Source organism: Sphaeramia orbicularis, chromosome 13, assembly GCF_902148855.1.
Source record: "Sphaeramia orbicularis chromosome 13, fSphaOr1.1, whole genome shotgun sequence".
Lineage (NCBI taxonomy): Eukaryota > Metazoa > Chordata > Actinopteri > Kurtiformes > Apogonidae > Sphaeramia > Sphaeramia orbicularis.
The window spans coordinates 34,891,241-34,905,398 of record NC_043969.1 but is presented as its reverse complement, the minus strand read 5'-3'; the positions used below and the strand labels follow the sequence as shown (position 1 = coordinate 34,905,398).

General features: G+C 37.4%; 1 protein-coding gene across 1 annotated transcript in view; it reads right to left on the bottom strand.

Moving 5' to 3' along the window:
• Positions 1-14,158, bottom strand: part of nbeab (neurobeachin b) — a 399,314-nt gene that overhangs the window by 121,242 nt on the left and 263,914 nt on the right. Inside the window, exon 40 of the mRNA XM_030151793.1 lies at positions 7,903-8,027. Within this exon, the coding sequence (XP_030007653.1) occupies positions 7,903-8,027 (125 nt within the window). The remainder of the gene's footprint in view (positions 1-7,902; positions 8,028-14,158) is intronic.

Genomic DNA, 14,158 nt, shown 5'->3' with positions numbered 1-14,158 from the left:
GAACAGCTGTCCACTGGAGTGATCATTATGCATGAAAGGGTTAATACATTTATGAATTTTTAAAAAATTTTTCCCCCAATTTTTTTGAAAAATTTGAATATAGAAAAACAGGAATATAATTCTGCTGCTATAAATCAAATATAAAATAAAATAAATTATTAATATTACTAAACGTATTTTAAACATTAGTATTGCACTTTTCCCTGACAGGTAGTTTTGAACAAACAAGAAAAATCTAATCACAGTTCTGTTAGTTCACATTCTGCATAAAAATACCAAAAAAATTCCACATGAAGTGCAACATTAACAAGAGGACAAACTGGTATTCTGTTTAAACAAACTGAAGAGCAACACTGACGACAAAAAAATAACCAAATTATTTATTTTAGGACAGAGAACAAACTGTTTAGGTCACTTTGTGTACGTGTGCGTGCGCGTGCAGGGTGCGATTTGTTGGTGGAATTTTTTGTTTTGTTTTGGTCGGAGCCGGGGGGTGGGGGTGGCCATAACTAACGTAACAAATGCTGGCGTGAAACAAAAGTGAAACTTTATATACTTTCAACATCCAACTACGGGTTCTATTCCTCTGTTAAACAGCGTGTGTGTGAGAGAGAGACATAGACACACAGACAGAGCTAGTGTAAGTGTTTTAGAACTACCGTAGCTCCTAGGGACCAAACAACGTCTGTCTTATTAACGTCTCTTTCCTCGTTGTTGTCTTTCACTGGGACCTAAACTGATCCAAACTGGACTGTAATAATGGTGGAGGGTCTTCAGTCTCTTCCTTTCAGGTTCACATCATATTTGCTGTTTTGTTTTGTTTTTTTACCTTATATCAGCTGTTATTTCGTATTTCAGGTCAATGTGCGCATCCTTCAATATGTCTGTGTGGAACTTGCATGGATTTAAAGTTCCGCATCAAACAACATCTTCCGTTCCTTTTTCTTTTTCTCAACATACTGTGCCGTTTTGGTACAGCTGTGTACCGAACGGAACAGGAGTGTACCGAAACGGTTTGGTTCAGTATGTGTACCGTTACAGGCCTAGAAATAATCTACATTGTGTTTCAACTTGGCATTTACAACATAAGAATAAAAGCATTACATAAGAATAAGCACATTAAGTGTAAATGGTGAAAGTAAGTAATAATTAAAAGAGTGATATTTTGCTTTTTTTAAACGGAATTATGCATTTTAAAACACTTCCCTGTGGTCTACATGAACTGTAAATGCTATGCTTGGGTCTGAATTCTTCATTAATTCAACTCCACAGGTCCATCTTCAACCCAATTTCTGAGTAATGACACCGGAAAGGTCATTTTGAGCGCTGGCCCTTTAAATGCAAATGAGCCACTTCAGGCCACGCCTCCTCCAGTTTGTTGACAGTGTTGCTCTGTCCCGTTCACCCACTTGTGTTTGTTAATACAACCAACAACTGAACATTTTAGGTAACTGGCTCAAAGTTTGGACATATTTTCATTATGGACTACAACCGCTGCTGCTGACAAACAATTATGGCACACTCGGAGAAATGTTTGTCGGAAGTCTTGACCTTATATGTCCAAATGTCATGACGTAACTAGTTATAGACACAATTATAGACACAACAAACAAAATCCACTCGATTTTTGCCGGAATGAATATAAAGATAGCTTTGTAGTACCTAGAGGGTTCAAATTCAAACTTTATGAACTATTAGGGTCCAAATACACAAATAAATGAACCAAAGACTAATAAAAGTGGGTTTAGCAAAATATGACCCCTTTAAAGGTTCAATATGTAAGATTCCCAAATTTTCTATACAAGAAGTGGAGTGGAGGTACTTTAACATCACTCATGATGGGTTTTGGACTGTTATTTTTTAGCCAGGAGATCTGCATTCTGGCCAAAAGTGAGTGGAACTGTGGGAGCATGGGGGGGGGGGGGGGGGTGTGTTATATGATACATTTCATTAAATATTTGTGTAACTTGAAAATTTGACAGTCATGTTTCTGCAACCTATTAACCAAAGCTACACTCATGCTATATGCAAAAAAAAAAAAAAAAAAAAAAAAGTTTATTCAACAGGAGCTCAGTAGGTCAGACTTGTGCGCTGTCAAATACACCTGTCAATCAAAACCAAGGTCTCCTCTTTGTCCTCAAATCTTATTAATGAAGGAATAATTTCAAGATGGATCACCAGATCACTTAGATTATCAAAACAAAATGAATGACCTCTGGGAAAAAAAAATATGAACTCAGTACTTTTAAGTGTAAGTCTATGGGAACAAGGGCTTTTCGGCAACAGCAACTAGTGGTCATTAGCGGTATTACACTTTAACATACTAAAGCACTGGATCATTTTTAAGCCATGGTTGGAGTCTGTTTGAAGCTAGGAAAAGTTTGGTGACGTCAGCAGACTCCATTTCCAAGCTAATAGTTGTTACTGCAGGGGAACAAAGGAGGCAGTGAAGTACTCAAGAGCAAGCATATGGATTTTTGAAAAAAAAATTATCTGTTCTATTTAGAAATCTGCACCAGCATTAATTATTAGTCATTATCTTATCTCAGTCCTCATGAACATGCACAAATCTTATATGTTGAACCTTTAATGTATAGGATGTCCCAAAAAATTTAACATAATTTAATCACCTAATAGTTTGTTTAAAATTTGTTTGCTCTTTTTGCACGACAAAGTATAATCACTTTTATTGTTCTGCTTTCAGGAATAGACATGCCGTTTACTGTGACAGAAAAGGCGTTCTGTGTATTGAAGTATGCCCAAACTCAGTTAAATGCGAATGCGCAACATGAATTTGTTAGAAAATTTCATAAACAACCGCCAACAGGAAAGCAGATTTGGATGTGGCATAAGAAGTTTCAAGAGGAAGGCTGTTAATGTCAGAAAAAAGGATCTGGACAACTGGCTGTTTCAGAAGAGGTGGTAAACCAAGTTCGGGAAACATTTAGTCGGAGTCCAAAGAAGTCATGCAAAGAGCAAGCCTGGAAACCCGGGTCCCTAAGTCAACTGTTTGGCGTGTGTTAAGAAAACACTTAAATATCATTTCTCCTGACCATGTAGTCACTCCGATATGGACATCTCAAATTATGTCCATTTTTTTGGGGTTTAGTAACAATGCATAATTTTAATTATCTACACTCTGTTCCAACTTGGATAATAAAGTCTGGAGAAAGTCTTAAATTCTTCCTGATGTTACATTTTCTGACATAAAAAAAGATGAGCCAATATCGCCAGTAGCAACTTTGGTCAAAAGAAAAATATTACTAGAGCTGTCAAAACGCTATAATTGTTCAGAATCGTGTGTCTCTTGCAAATCCACATGTGAAAAACTGTCTAAAATTTATTATTTTTTAATATTTATGAGTGTCTTACAGAGGATTGCAAGCCTCTCAGATGCTGTCAAGAATGAACCAGGCCACTCACTTGCTAAAATGTTGCCTGTGGGGAAAAATAAATAAATAATAAAAAAAAATTATTCTCTGCTCACTTTCATTTCCCCCAAAGTGCACTCACAAGACTGGCGTTTACTGTGAACACAACAGTGTAACTCTGCCCTCTTCCAACTCAAGATGGTGGCTGAGCATACGTTGTCACATCCAGCTGTCAAATGAAAAAAACTGTGTATTTAATTTGGACAACTTACTGTTCCTCGAAAAGCCCCGGATCTTAAAGCCTTATAATGACTCTCAAGGGCCAACTCAAACAAGCCATTTTTGTTTTTCTACTCTGGTGCTTTTACAGGCAGCGACCCACTAAAAAGTTCCACATAATCCTTGTCAACTACTCGAAACAAAGTCTTGATGTTATGACTGATGGGTCCCCAACCTCTAATCCTCTCCAACAGGGTTATCTGCTAAAGACAAGTCCTTAGTACCATATAATTAAAAGCGAATATTCATTAAAAATCTGAATCTGTCAGGGTGCATTTAAAACAAAAACTGCCAACTGTCACTGCCAACAAAGACTACTGAAGCTCCAAAAAAAGAACAAAAGATTGTTCTCATTTCAGCTCATAACAAAACCTGGCCTCGGCTCTGCAACCACATCAAAGCTCGCTGGAACGAGCCTGAAAGTGCAGCTCACCTCTCAAGGAGAGCAACAGGGCCATCTGACCGCAGGCGATCCCTTTCACTTGACAAGTTTATACATTATTCCGCTCATTAAAACCACCGCATGCCAGCAGGACTTCAACAAGTCTTCAGTCACTACACTGAGCCGCTAATGTTAAACAACAGGAAGTAAACTGATAGCCCAGCATTTGTCTCAAAGGTATTTTCACTCACTAAATACAACACAAACACACACTACAAGGCAGGAGTTTTTTAATATATATACTTACTCTATTCTTTTTTCTTTTTTTTTAAATTCAGGTTAGTTTTGGTTATATTTTGTCAGTATGTAATTTCAGTTTTATTTAAATTTTGAGGAATTCCACTAGTTTTAGTTGATTTATAGAAGCTGAAAAAGGTTACAGGGTGGGGAAGCAAAATTTACAATGAACATTTAGTTGTTTTTTCTCAGCAGGCACTACGTCAATTGTTTTGAAACCAAACATACATTGATGTCATAATCATACCTAACACTATTATCCATACCTTTTCAGAAACTTTTGCCCATATGAGTAATCAGGAAAGCAAACGTCAAAGAGTGTGTGATTCGCTGAATGCACTCATCACACCAAAGGAGATTTCAAAAATAGTTGGAGTGTCCATAAAGACTGTTTATAATGGAAAGAAGAGAATGACTATGAGCAAAACTATTACGAGAAAGTCTGGAAGATACTATTAAAGAAGAATGGGAGAAGTTGTCACCCGAATATTTGAGGAACACTTGCGTAAGTTTCAGGAAGCGTGTGAAGGCAGTTATTGAGAAAGAAGGAGGACACATAGAATAAAAACATTTTCTATTATGTCAATTTTCTTGTGGCAAATAAATTCTCATGACTTTCAATAAACTAATTGGTCATACACTGTCTTTCAATCCCTGCCTCAAAATATTGTAAATTTTGCTTCCCCACCCTGTAGATGAAAGACTTTATGTCATTAAATATGATTCACAATTCCTCTGTTTTTGTGTCAGACCAAAACCATCTACAGATCTAAATAACTTTTGATCTGCTAATGTTATCAATGCATTTAAATAATTCAGATAAAATACAGATTCTCAGCTTTTCACTGGCATTAGAAATGACAGATGTGGATGTTCAGAGGCTAGTGAATGTGAAAACTGTTATGGAAATGTTCAACTGATAACCCACACACAAAGAGGAGGAGAGAAAGTTAGAGTTAAAATAAATAAATGCATTTATTGAGAAGTCAATCACAGAGAAACTCTGTAAGTGAAGTCTGCTTAAACAAGAGAAAACTAAAGATTATATAGAACCAAATCCAACCCCCTCAAACTATGATGTCATTCCTTACGTACCTCATACCACCCCATACTACTCCTTCTCTGCTCCGTGAAGAGGTCATGATGACCTCTTCACTCTAACCTTGCTTGGATCCAATCTGGAGTGCAGGCGCCATCCTCTATCTACACATTCAGACATTTAGGTGTTTGGGTTTTAACTCAAGGCAAGAACTCCGTTCCTGGGTTGGGGGTGTTACAGAGTGGTAAACATCACACATAATGAATAATGACTCAGCATTAAAAGAAGATGTACTAACAGTATAAAATATAAAGAGTATAAAATATAAAAAGTAAATTTTTCCACCACAAAACCCTGCTATGTTCTGCAGAAACGATACTTCAATAAAAGCCGCAATTCGACAAATGGTGATTGTTGCAGACATTTGTTAATGATATATTTGATTGAATATTTTATTTCAGCTTCTCTAATGATCTGATATAATAACCTCTAAATATACTCAGAACATCTGCATGTTTTTTTCTGAAAAATGAAAAGGATAAAATAATAATAGTGATAAATTGCTTAGGTAAAGTGTATATAGCTCTAGTGTTAAAGAGTCACAAGTCTTATACTCTTCAAGGATATTTTATTACTGAACACCATGACATTTAGAAGAAGAAACAATTAAAATAAGATGAAAATTGAAATGATGCTTTTGCTGCAATTATATTTAGTTTAAATTTTTTGTATTTTTCAACTGTTTTTTCTTATTTTATTACTTATTTTTAGTCCTTACTGACAACAGTAAACTTGCTCTAATGCAAACTTTACTAAACCTTCTGGTATCGAACAATAAACATTAACATCAATGAGCTTTAAAAATTTGTGTCTTGGTTTGGAGACAATGAGATGCACAGTCAGATTAGATTAGATCAGATTAAATTAGATTAGACTTTATTGATCCCACAACCGGCAAATTCAACGATCAAGGCATTTAAATAAATTGAAAACCTGATGGGAGTGGTCTCTTCCAGGGGGGATAATGTCCATCCTTACGGTATGAGGGCTCACTGAATGGTTTACTGACAATAAAAGTTATGTGATGTATGTTGTGAATGTTACAGTCACCAAATCTCACCAATAGGAAACTTTGGATGATGTATGATGACGACACACTACCACTAGTATCATAAAAACATGAAATGAGGGAATAGCTTTTGAAAAGATGGTGATCTTCTGTCACAATGTAAAGGATTATTGAAGATGTTCTGGAGGAACGTGGTGGAACAACACATTACTAAGACATGTTGGATTTTCCTTTAATTTGTCACTTGTCTGTATATTAGTCATATTATTAGGAAGAGGAGGATCATTTGACAACTGACAATATGGACCAAAAACAAGGATTGTTAAGTTTCACTTGTGAATGATTTGTGAGTTTTTTTGTTGAGATTTGATTTGCTGGAAATATCCATTATTGCTGCTAAGAGAAATTATGTAATCCTATAACTGAGTAGTTATTTTAGATTCTTATTAACATTGGTGTTTAATGTAATGTCAATGGAAATTCTTTGTTAATAAAAGTTTGTTTTGCTTTTGTGCAGGTTACATAACTAAGGCTTTAATGCATTCAGAGTTCCCATTTACAGAAGAACACACATTACCAAGAGCCCACAAAATTAGCTTACGGTAAAAAAAAAAATAATAATAATAATGGACCTCTAGAAAATCTGAACCAGAAGGTGCAATTATTGCATGAGGTTTCATATGTAGACCACCTGCAGCCGCAGCAGCAGCTGGCATGTGTTTATCTTTACGGCTGCCACGATCTTCATACAACAGTCATGGCAAATCTAGAGCTGAAAGCAGCCAGATGACATCCTGAAACTGAAATGGTCAGCTTCAGTAGCTCAACGCCGACACACAAATGATGTCATTGAAGTCTGCAACCTTTTTCAAAGGCCGCCTGAACAAAATGCATCGGCTGTTTTCTATTTTCGATTAAATAAATAAGGTGCTTACTCCATTAATTTCAGAATCAATACATTCCACAGCATTCCATATAATACCCTTGTGCCTTTAATACATTTGTTCTGCTATTCAATTATAGGCAGGAGAGAAGGGCCAAGGGTGTTTAATAGCACTGAGCTGCTTCTCTTTAAAAGTTGGTGTTGCATGACATAAGGCAAAATTGACACAAGGTGGTGGGGAATATATAGGACTGCCTAGGTCAATAAGAAAAAGTTTCAGGAACAGAGAGGAAAACAATAAAGGAGGAGATCTAATTTGTTCTTGAATATGTGTTGTGATGGAAATAAAAAGTGCAATAAAGTGGACATGCCATGTTCAATTCACAGGAGTCATAAATATGTTACCCATAAAAATGACAATTAACTTCTCTAAAGCTACATGCTAAACTATATGGACAAGCCTGGGCTAACTGCTGGGTTTTTTTCTAATAATGTTTAAATGCCAACACCGATATTAAACGTACGGTAATGATGTCCTTGGATTTTCAGCTCTGTAATTTCATAAAGAAGCAATAAACTCACCATATTCCTGGAGGGACTTGCATGTGACATCTAAGTGGGTGGAGCCAAATGGGTTCCTGACAAATCTCCTCCTTCGGCGCAGGTCATCCTCCCAGTAGTCGAGGCGCCAGAAGTCATGCATCTGACTACGAGAGAGACAAGAAGACAGGCAGATTGGACAGAGCACGCAACCCAAAGTGATCCTCTGACTACAGTAGCCACTTCATTATCACGAAAAGACATCTTGAGGAGAAAAATCAGGCCACGTATAGAGGATTTATTAGGCTGAGTAGTGGCATGCTCTACAGAGGGCCAGTAATGTTAGTTCAGCTAAAGCCTATAGCATCTGAACAGCAGCCTCTGAGCACATAAATCACAGGCACTCCCATTAACAAATACAGCATCAAATTACAAGTATAAATGGCACAGCTTGCCTCCTTTTTTTACAATGTTTTTTAACAAGTCTTGTAAATCAAAGGTAGGAACCTCAACGCAGACAGCGTGGGGTTTAATGATCGGGGTCTTGGGGCGTTTGAGGCATGAGCCTATAAAACAAGCCCCCTCTGTGCATATGTGGAGCCATGATTAAAATAATGTGCTGAAATATTCATTGAAATGATTCCCAGAGCCCTGGAGCAACCCGACAGAAAATTGCATTTTTATTCATTATTAATAACAGCGAATTAGGGTCATAAAAAAAAGAGAAAAAAAGAAGAAAACAGTTCCAGCATGTGGTAACCATCTTTGTAAATGATTATTCCAACATTAGTGAGGACCTGAGATAATTTTATTGCTTGCAGCTAATGCAAACCATTAAGCACCAGGACCAGCATTAGGTTACTAAGTGCTGCTGGTTCCAACTGTGCGCTAGCTGCAGCGATTTCAAAGCCTTTCTGTTTCCTTTAGGAGGAAACACAGCAAATACGGCTTGTTTTAATTCACCCTTAAGAGAAGTGTGTTAAAAAAATACCAATCAGACAAATAATCTCTAACCTTTTACCCTGTTGTTAACAGAGTAGGAGGTGATTACTTCACTCTGGTATGAAGTTCACTGCCAGCCAAATGTGAAAAAACATAGCACTGGTCTTTCATTTTGTTCAATTTCAGCCATTTAAATATGTGAGGAAAAGGAAAAATAACATTCTACACTCGCTTTATTGATTTTTATTACACAAACACTAGATACATAATGGAGAGAATAAGAAAACTCCTTAAAAATATTGCTATCATCTCCATATTGCCGACGAGTAAAATATTAGAAACAGCCCCTCGACGATCCAAATAAACCCTTGGATTTGGTCCCATGTGTCTAAATCCCAGTGAAGATTCCTCAGTTCATGCAGGATACACTAAGGTCTTGGCAGGCAGCCGTCTATTTCTTTGAATGGTTTATGCCCCCTTCCCTGCCACAGCATTGAAGCAGTCTAAACAGATTAAAGTGTTACAGAGGATCACATCACAAAATACAGCCCTATGAATATAATATCTACAAATGTCAGAAATCAAGAGGCTCAGGAGACTTAGCCGGGCTCTGACAGCAACAAGAGCTCAGTTTCAGATAAGTATCAATCAAAAAAGCAGAGAGTGTGCATATGTGCGCATACTGGTGCAGGTCGATGTGCATATGTTGCGCACACAAAGTATCATGAGCTGCTGTATGCAAAATGAGGCTGAACGTCTTGAGCTTGTCCCCTGTCAATCTCTCTCAAAGCTTAACTGAAGAAGAGAGAGATGTCAGTGGGTGGAAAGGAGTAACCCACGTAAATGATATTGTAAACGGAAGATTACACAGTGTGAAAATGTAAATCCACTGCAGGCAACTGAGTGATTACCGCTGGAGATTAAGTCCCCTAATTCTAAGTGCAAATACACAGCAGATGCAGCGGGGGGTTGGATTTGCCACTTTGAAGATTTTCTTTTAACAGTATTGACTGCATTTGATGTGTTTTATTTGGTGTGCTAAATGACACTCATTTAAGTACTTAAATTTAAGATAAAATATCTTCACATGTGCAAAAACAACCAAAAAAATAAGGTTATGATTAATTTATGAGTTAGTTGTCAAAATTGTGATGTTTCTTTGTTTTGTTGTCTCCTTTGCAGATGCTTTAATGCAGTAGTTTCCAACCTTTTTTGACTTGTGACCCCATTTTAACATCACAAATTTCTTGTGACCCCACACATTCAAAACGGAGACTTTTTTTTTTTTGGGCTAAAATTAATTTGTATTTGATCATGTAATAGATTGCTATATTATGTTGCAAGTAAACGTTAATTTTAGATCACACTTAGTCTATATAATGTATATTATTATGGATGGAGGCAGATTAGCTGCACAAAGTGAGAATTTTATTTTCCTTGGTCAGGATATGTACCGTCAATCCATCTTGGATTTACAAGGCTGACAATGAATACTGAACAAACAAGAACTCAAACTATGAATCATGAAAGAGCTGCAGCATCTGAAACTGACCACAATGAACATTTGAAAGATAAACAGAACCACAGTGCTTAAGCTTCAGCTTCACAGTTTGTCATGTCTTTTATTTATTGTGATTGTCTCTCTCAACTTACCATATATTTTTATTAATACGCTTTTTTTTTTAATCAGTTACTAGAAATTTCAGGTAACCCCATTTGAATTCCAGGTGATCCCATGTGGGGCCCCGACCCCAAGGTTGAAAAACACTGGCTTAATGTGTAATGTGGTATCCTGATGTCTGATCAGGACCTGTTATACAGTATGCGGTCACATTGAGACTGGATTTGGACAGTGTAGTGCAGTGTTGCTCTCTGAAGGCGGTCCAAAAAATGCTCAAATACAAAAAGATAAAATGTACCAAAAAAATCCAAACAATAAAATTATATTTGATCTTGTACATTGCAAGGATATAACCTAAAATCTAACAATTGATTTGATCCCTACGTTTTCCAAAACCACAGACACATTGTCAACATAGGTGATAAAATCCTAGTTTTGAATCTGAATCATTAATAGAAAGCGAGCTGTCTGTATCGTGACTGTAAAAACAACAACTTGTCCGTTCAATAGCATTCTTTATTAGGCAGAGTTGGCTCGAGACCTCCTTATTTTCTACATCAAATGTGTCTGGCTTCATGACAACCATAAAGAATGGTTGCACGCCGGCCTCCTAGAAACTCGCAAAATTTATTAGTCCTGTCACCCATCAATCACCCAAATGGATTTCAAACCGCATTTTAAAAGCTAATTTTCCAGCACTGATAACCTACAGGAAACAGGAGCACCATTATTTATGGATGCTTTCAGACTTGCTAAGTGCAGTAGGATAAATGTGTAAGAGGACTACCGTCTATTCTCTTCTTCTTCTTTTTTTTTTTTTTTTTTTTTTAACAGGTATTTAAAGCACATCTTTCCTTAAGGAACTGGTCTTGAGGTTTTTGTGGTGCCAGATCTAACACCCCGGTCTACAGGGAATGTGTTTTGTTTGTAAAAGGAAAGGGAAAGCTGACAGGCATATTTCAAGAATAAGATGTGGAGGAAAAGAAAAATAAAAGGATTGATAACAGTTTTATAGGAAACTATAACATCATTCTAGAAAAGAGAGATATTTCTGACAGCTGTCAGGGGCTTATATTGGATTAGAGGGGTGATATATTCTTAGTGCTACTGTTATATTAGTACAACATAAGATTTCGCTTCCCCATGTTTTGTGTGAGTATATTGAAGATACCAGTGGTTAAGCAAAAACAAAGAGGAAAAACTTAAGCTGTTACAAGGTCAAACTGTCTCAGGCTATGTGGAAAAAAAAAAAAAAAAGCATTCACAGACTTTAGGACGCTCACATATGGCAGTTTCACAAATCCGCCAAGTAATATCATATCTCCACTTGAAACAAAATCAGTGCAATTAAATAATTAAACGTGATAAATCCACTGTCAAATCATTTGAACCAGAATGGCTAACTGTAACATGTACAAAGGCTGGACTGCAGACAGATGAGGATCCCATACTAAAAGATTTCCTTTTTATTCCACTTATTTTCAGAGGAGATTTGAGCGAGGCGGTCGAGAGGAAGGACAGGGACATGCTGATTCAATAAAACACCATTATACTCCTTTTAAAGGCTTCCACTGGTGACATGAGTCAGGGGTAATTATAATAAATACCAGTAATCAGTGACAATTCTATTCAAGGGCGCAGTGACTGGTTTCTATCACACAAACTGGGACACTGAACACACGTCAGTTCTTAGTGAGTGTGAGTCTGAGGACAAGCAGCCTTTTCTTTCTTTTCCAGTTGTTCAAACAGGCTCTGGATACGAGTTACAAAGTCTGTGGGGAATATGAGATGCAAGTGTTACTATATTTAAAGTGTTGATTAAAAAAAATAAGTACAATTCCTTAAAGTTCAATACGTAAGGTTTGTGCGTGGTTGTGTGTTTGCATGAAGTTTGTGCATGAGTCAGAGTTGTGTGTTAGCTTCTGGCATTTTGAAGCTAATTGCAGCTGGTGTTACAGAGCAGTAGAAGAAAGGCACAGAAAACCTCAACAGTAGGCATTAAGTTAAGGATTTTTACAGGAAAACTAACAGAGTCATGTTCACAAAAGTCAATATACAGAAGGCTGTTTCACATATAGAGGAAACTGTGAGAGTTGTTAGCTTAGAAATGGAGTTAGTCAAACGGCTAGGGCCTCAGCTCATTCATGAAGCTAAAGCAGGAGTATCTTAAAGTTGTGATACGGGTGGCAGCCACTGGGGTTGGGTCTAAGGGCGTTTTCACACTGCGTACTCGAGTCCGTACTGTACTTGGATACGTTCACAAGCCCGTACCGCAGCCCGAGTACAAAGGGGTGTTACAGGGCCGAAACAGTAGGTGGCGGTGTGAAAGGACTTCTGTCGCTGTCCAACCAACGCGGAAGTTAGAAGAAGACAAACCCTTATCTATCTGTTAGCTTGTTTGAGGCAAAGAGAAGCAGAGCAACCTTCGTTGTCCCTGATATATCACAGAGTGGTTCGGTTGATAAGGCGAGCCCGTGCTGCGCAGATCCGAGGCTTTTTCAGGTGACAACCGGAGCGCTGTCTAGGGTCTTGTGGTGCTTAACCCACTTCCGTTGTCAGAATGGTGATTAGGTCACTTCCGGTCTCGGGCATGGATCGCATTCACATGGCAACGTACCATACTAGAGTCCAGGCAGTCCATACCCAGGACTACCTTCTCAACTGGACTCAGGTACGGTACTCAAGCACGGGATGGTTTCATTTACATGGACAAAACAAACAGACTTTGGGGTCCAGTGTACTCAGATACGGACTCGAGTACACTGTGTGAAAATGCGCTAAAAAACCCTATGTATACATATATTCGTTTTGAGAGCTGAAGTCTTGCCCCTTCTAATGTGCCCGACAGAGTCTAATATAAATGGAACTCACTGGCAAGAGAGAAATCATTTTTTTAAAACTTGTCTGACTTGTGCCAACATTTACACACATGATGTTTGTCACACTAAAAGATAACTTGACAGGGCAAGAAAGTCATGATTTGTGGCAAAAAAACATCTTGTTTTATGTTAAACAGCTGAATAGACTGCATCTCTTGTTCCATGATACACATCAACAACATCTAGCGCTAACACCTTTTCACGTTTTACCTCAATCATCGAGAACAAGGTGGTAAAAGTACTGACAGAGGTGAGAACCACTGAACAGTTTGGTCATGTTGAAGCTGCAGAAATAGCTTCAGCAACTCTGAACAGATTGTGGAGAAAGAGTTACAATCCCACCACCTACACGACTTTCAGGCTCGTAGTCTATACATGTACATATTTTAATGATCTGATAGTTCAAACATCATTTATTTAAGTGATGCATAATTAAAACAGGATCAAAAAATTTGTTGTCTCTTGCCATTGATTGAAATATTTTCTGAAATAAAGTCCTATGGGAGACAACCAGAGAGGGGGGATTTCTGCTCTTTATTGAACTTCTATCTAAAAATCTAAGTTAATAAGCTAAGTTAGTACTATTCTTCATTCTACTTCTAAAAAATAGTTTGGTAGTCAATCTTAAAAGTTTTGCTCTGTGGATTACCTCTCAGGTAGAACAGAAGGCTTTTACTGGCAGGTCTGTACGTGAACTTGCTTGGCTTTTGGCATATTTACTATAACACATTTTTCCTGACAGACAGCTCCACTGTAGTTTTTGTTAATAGGTTCCCCTAAGAGACCGTTTACACATAGTCGGGGATTTTTCAAAAATGGAAATTTTTTTTCTTGTTTACATGACAACAAGCACATG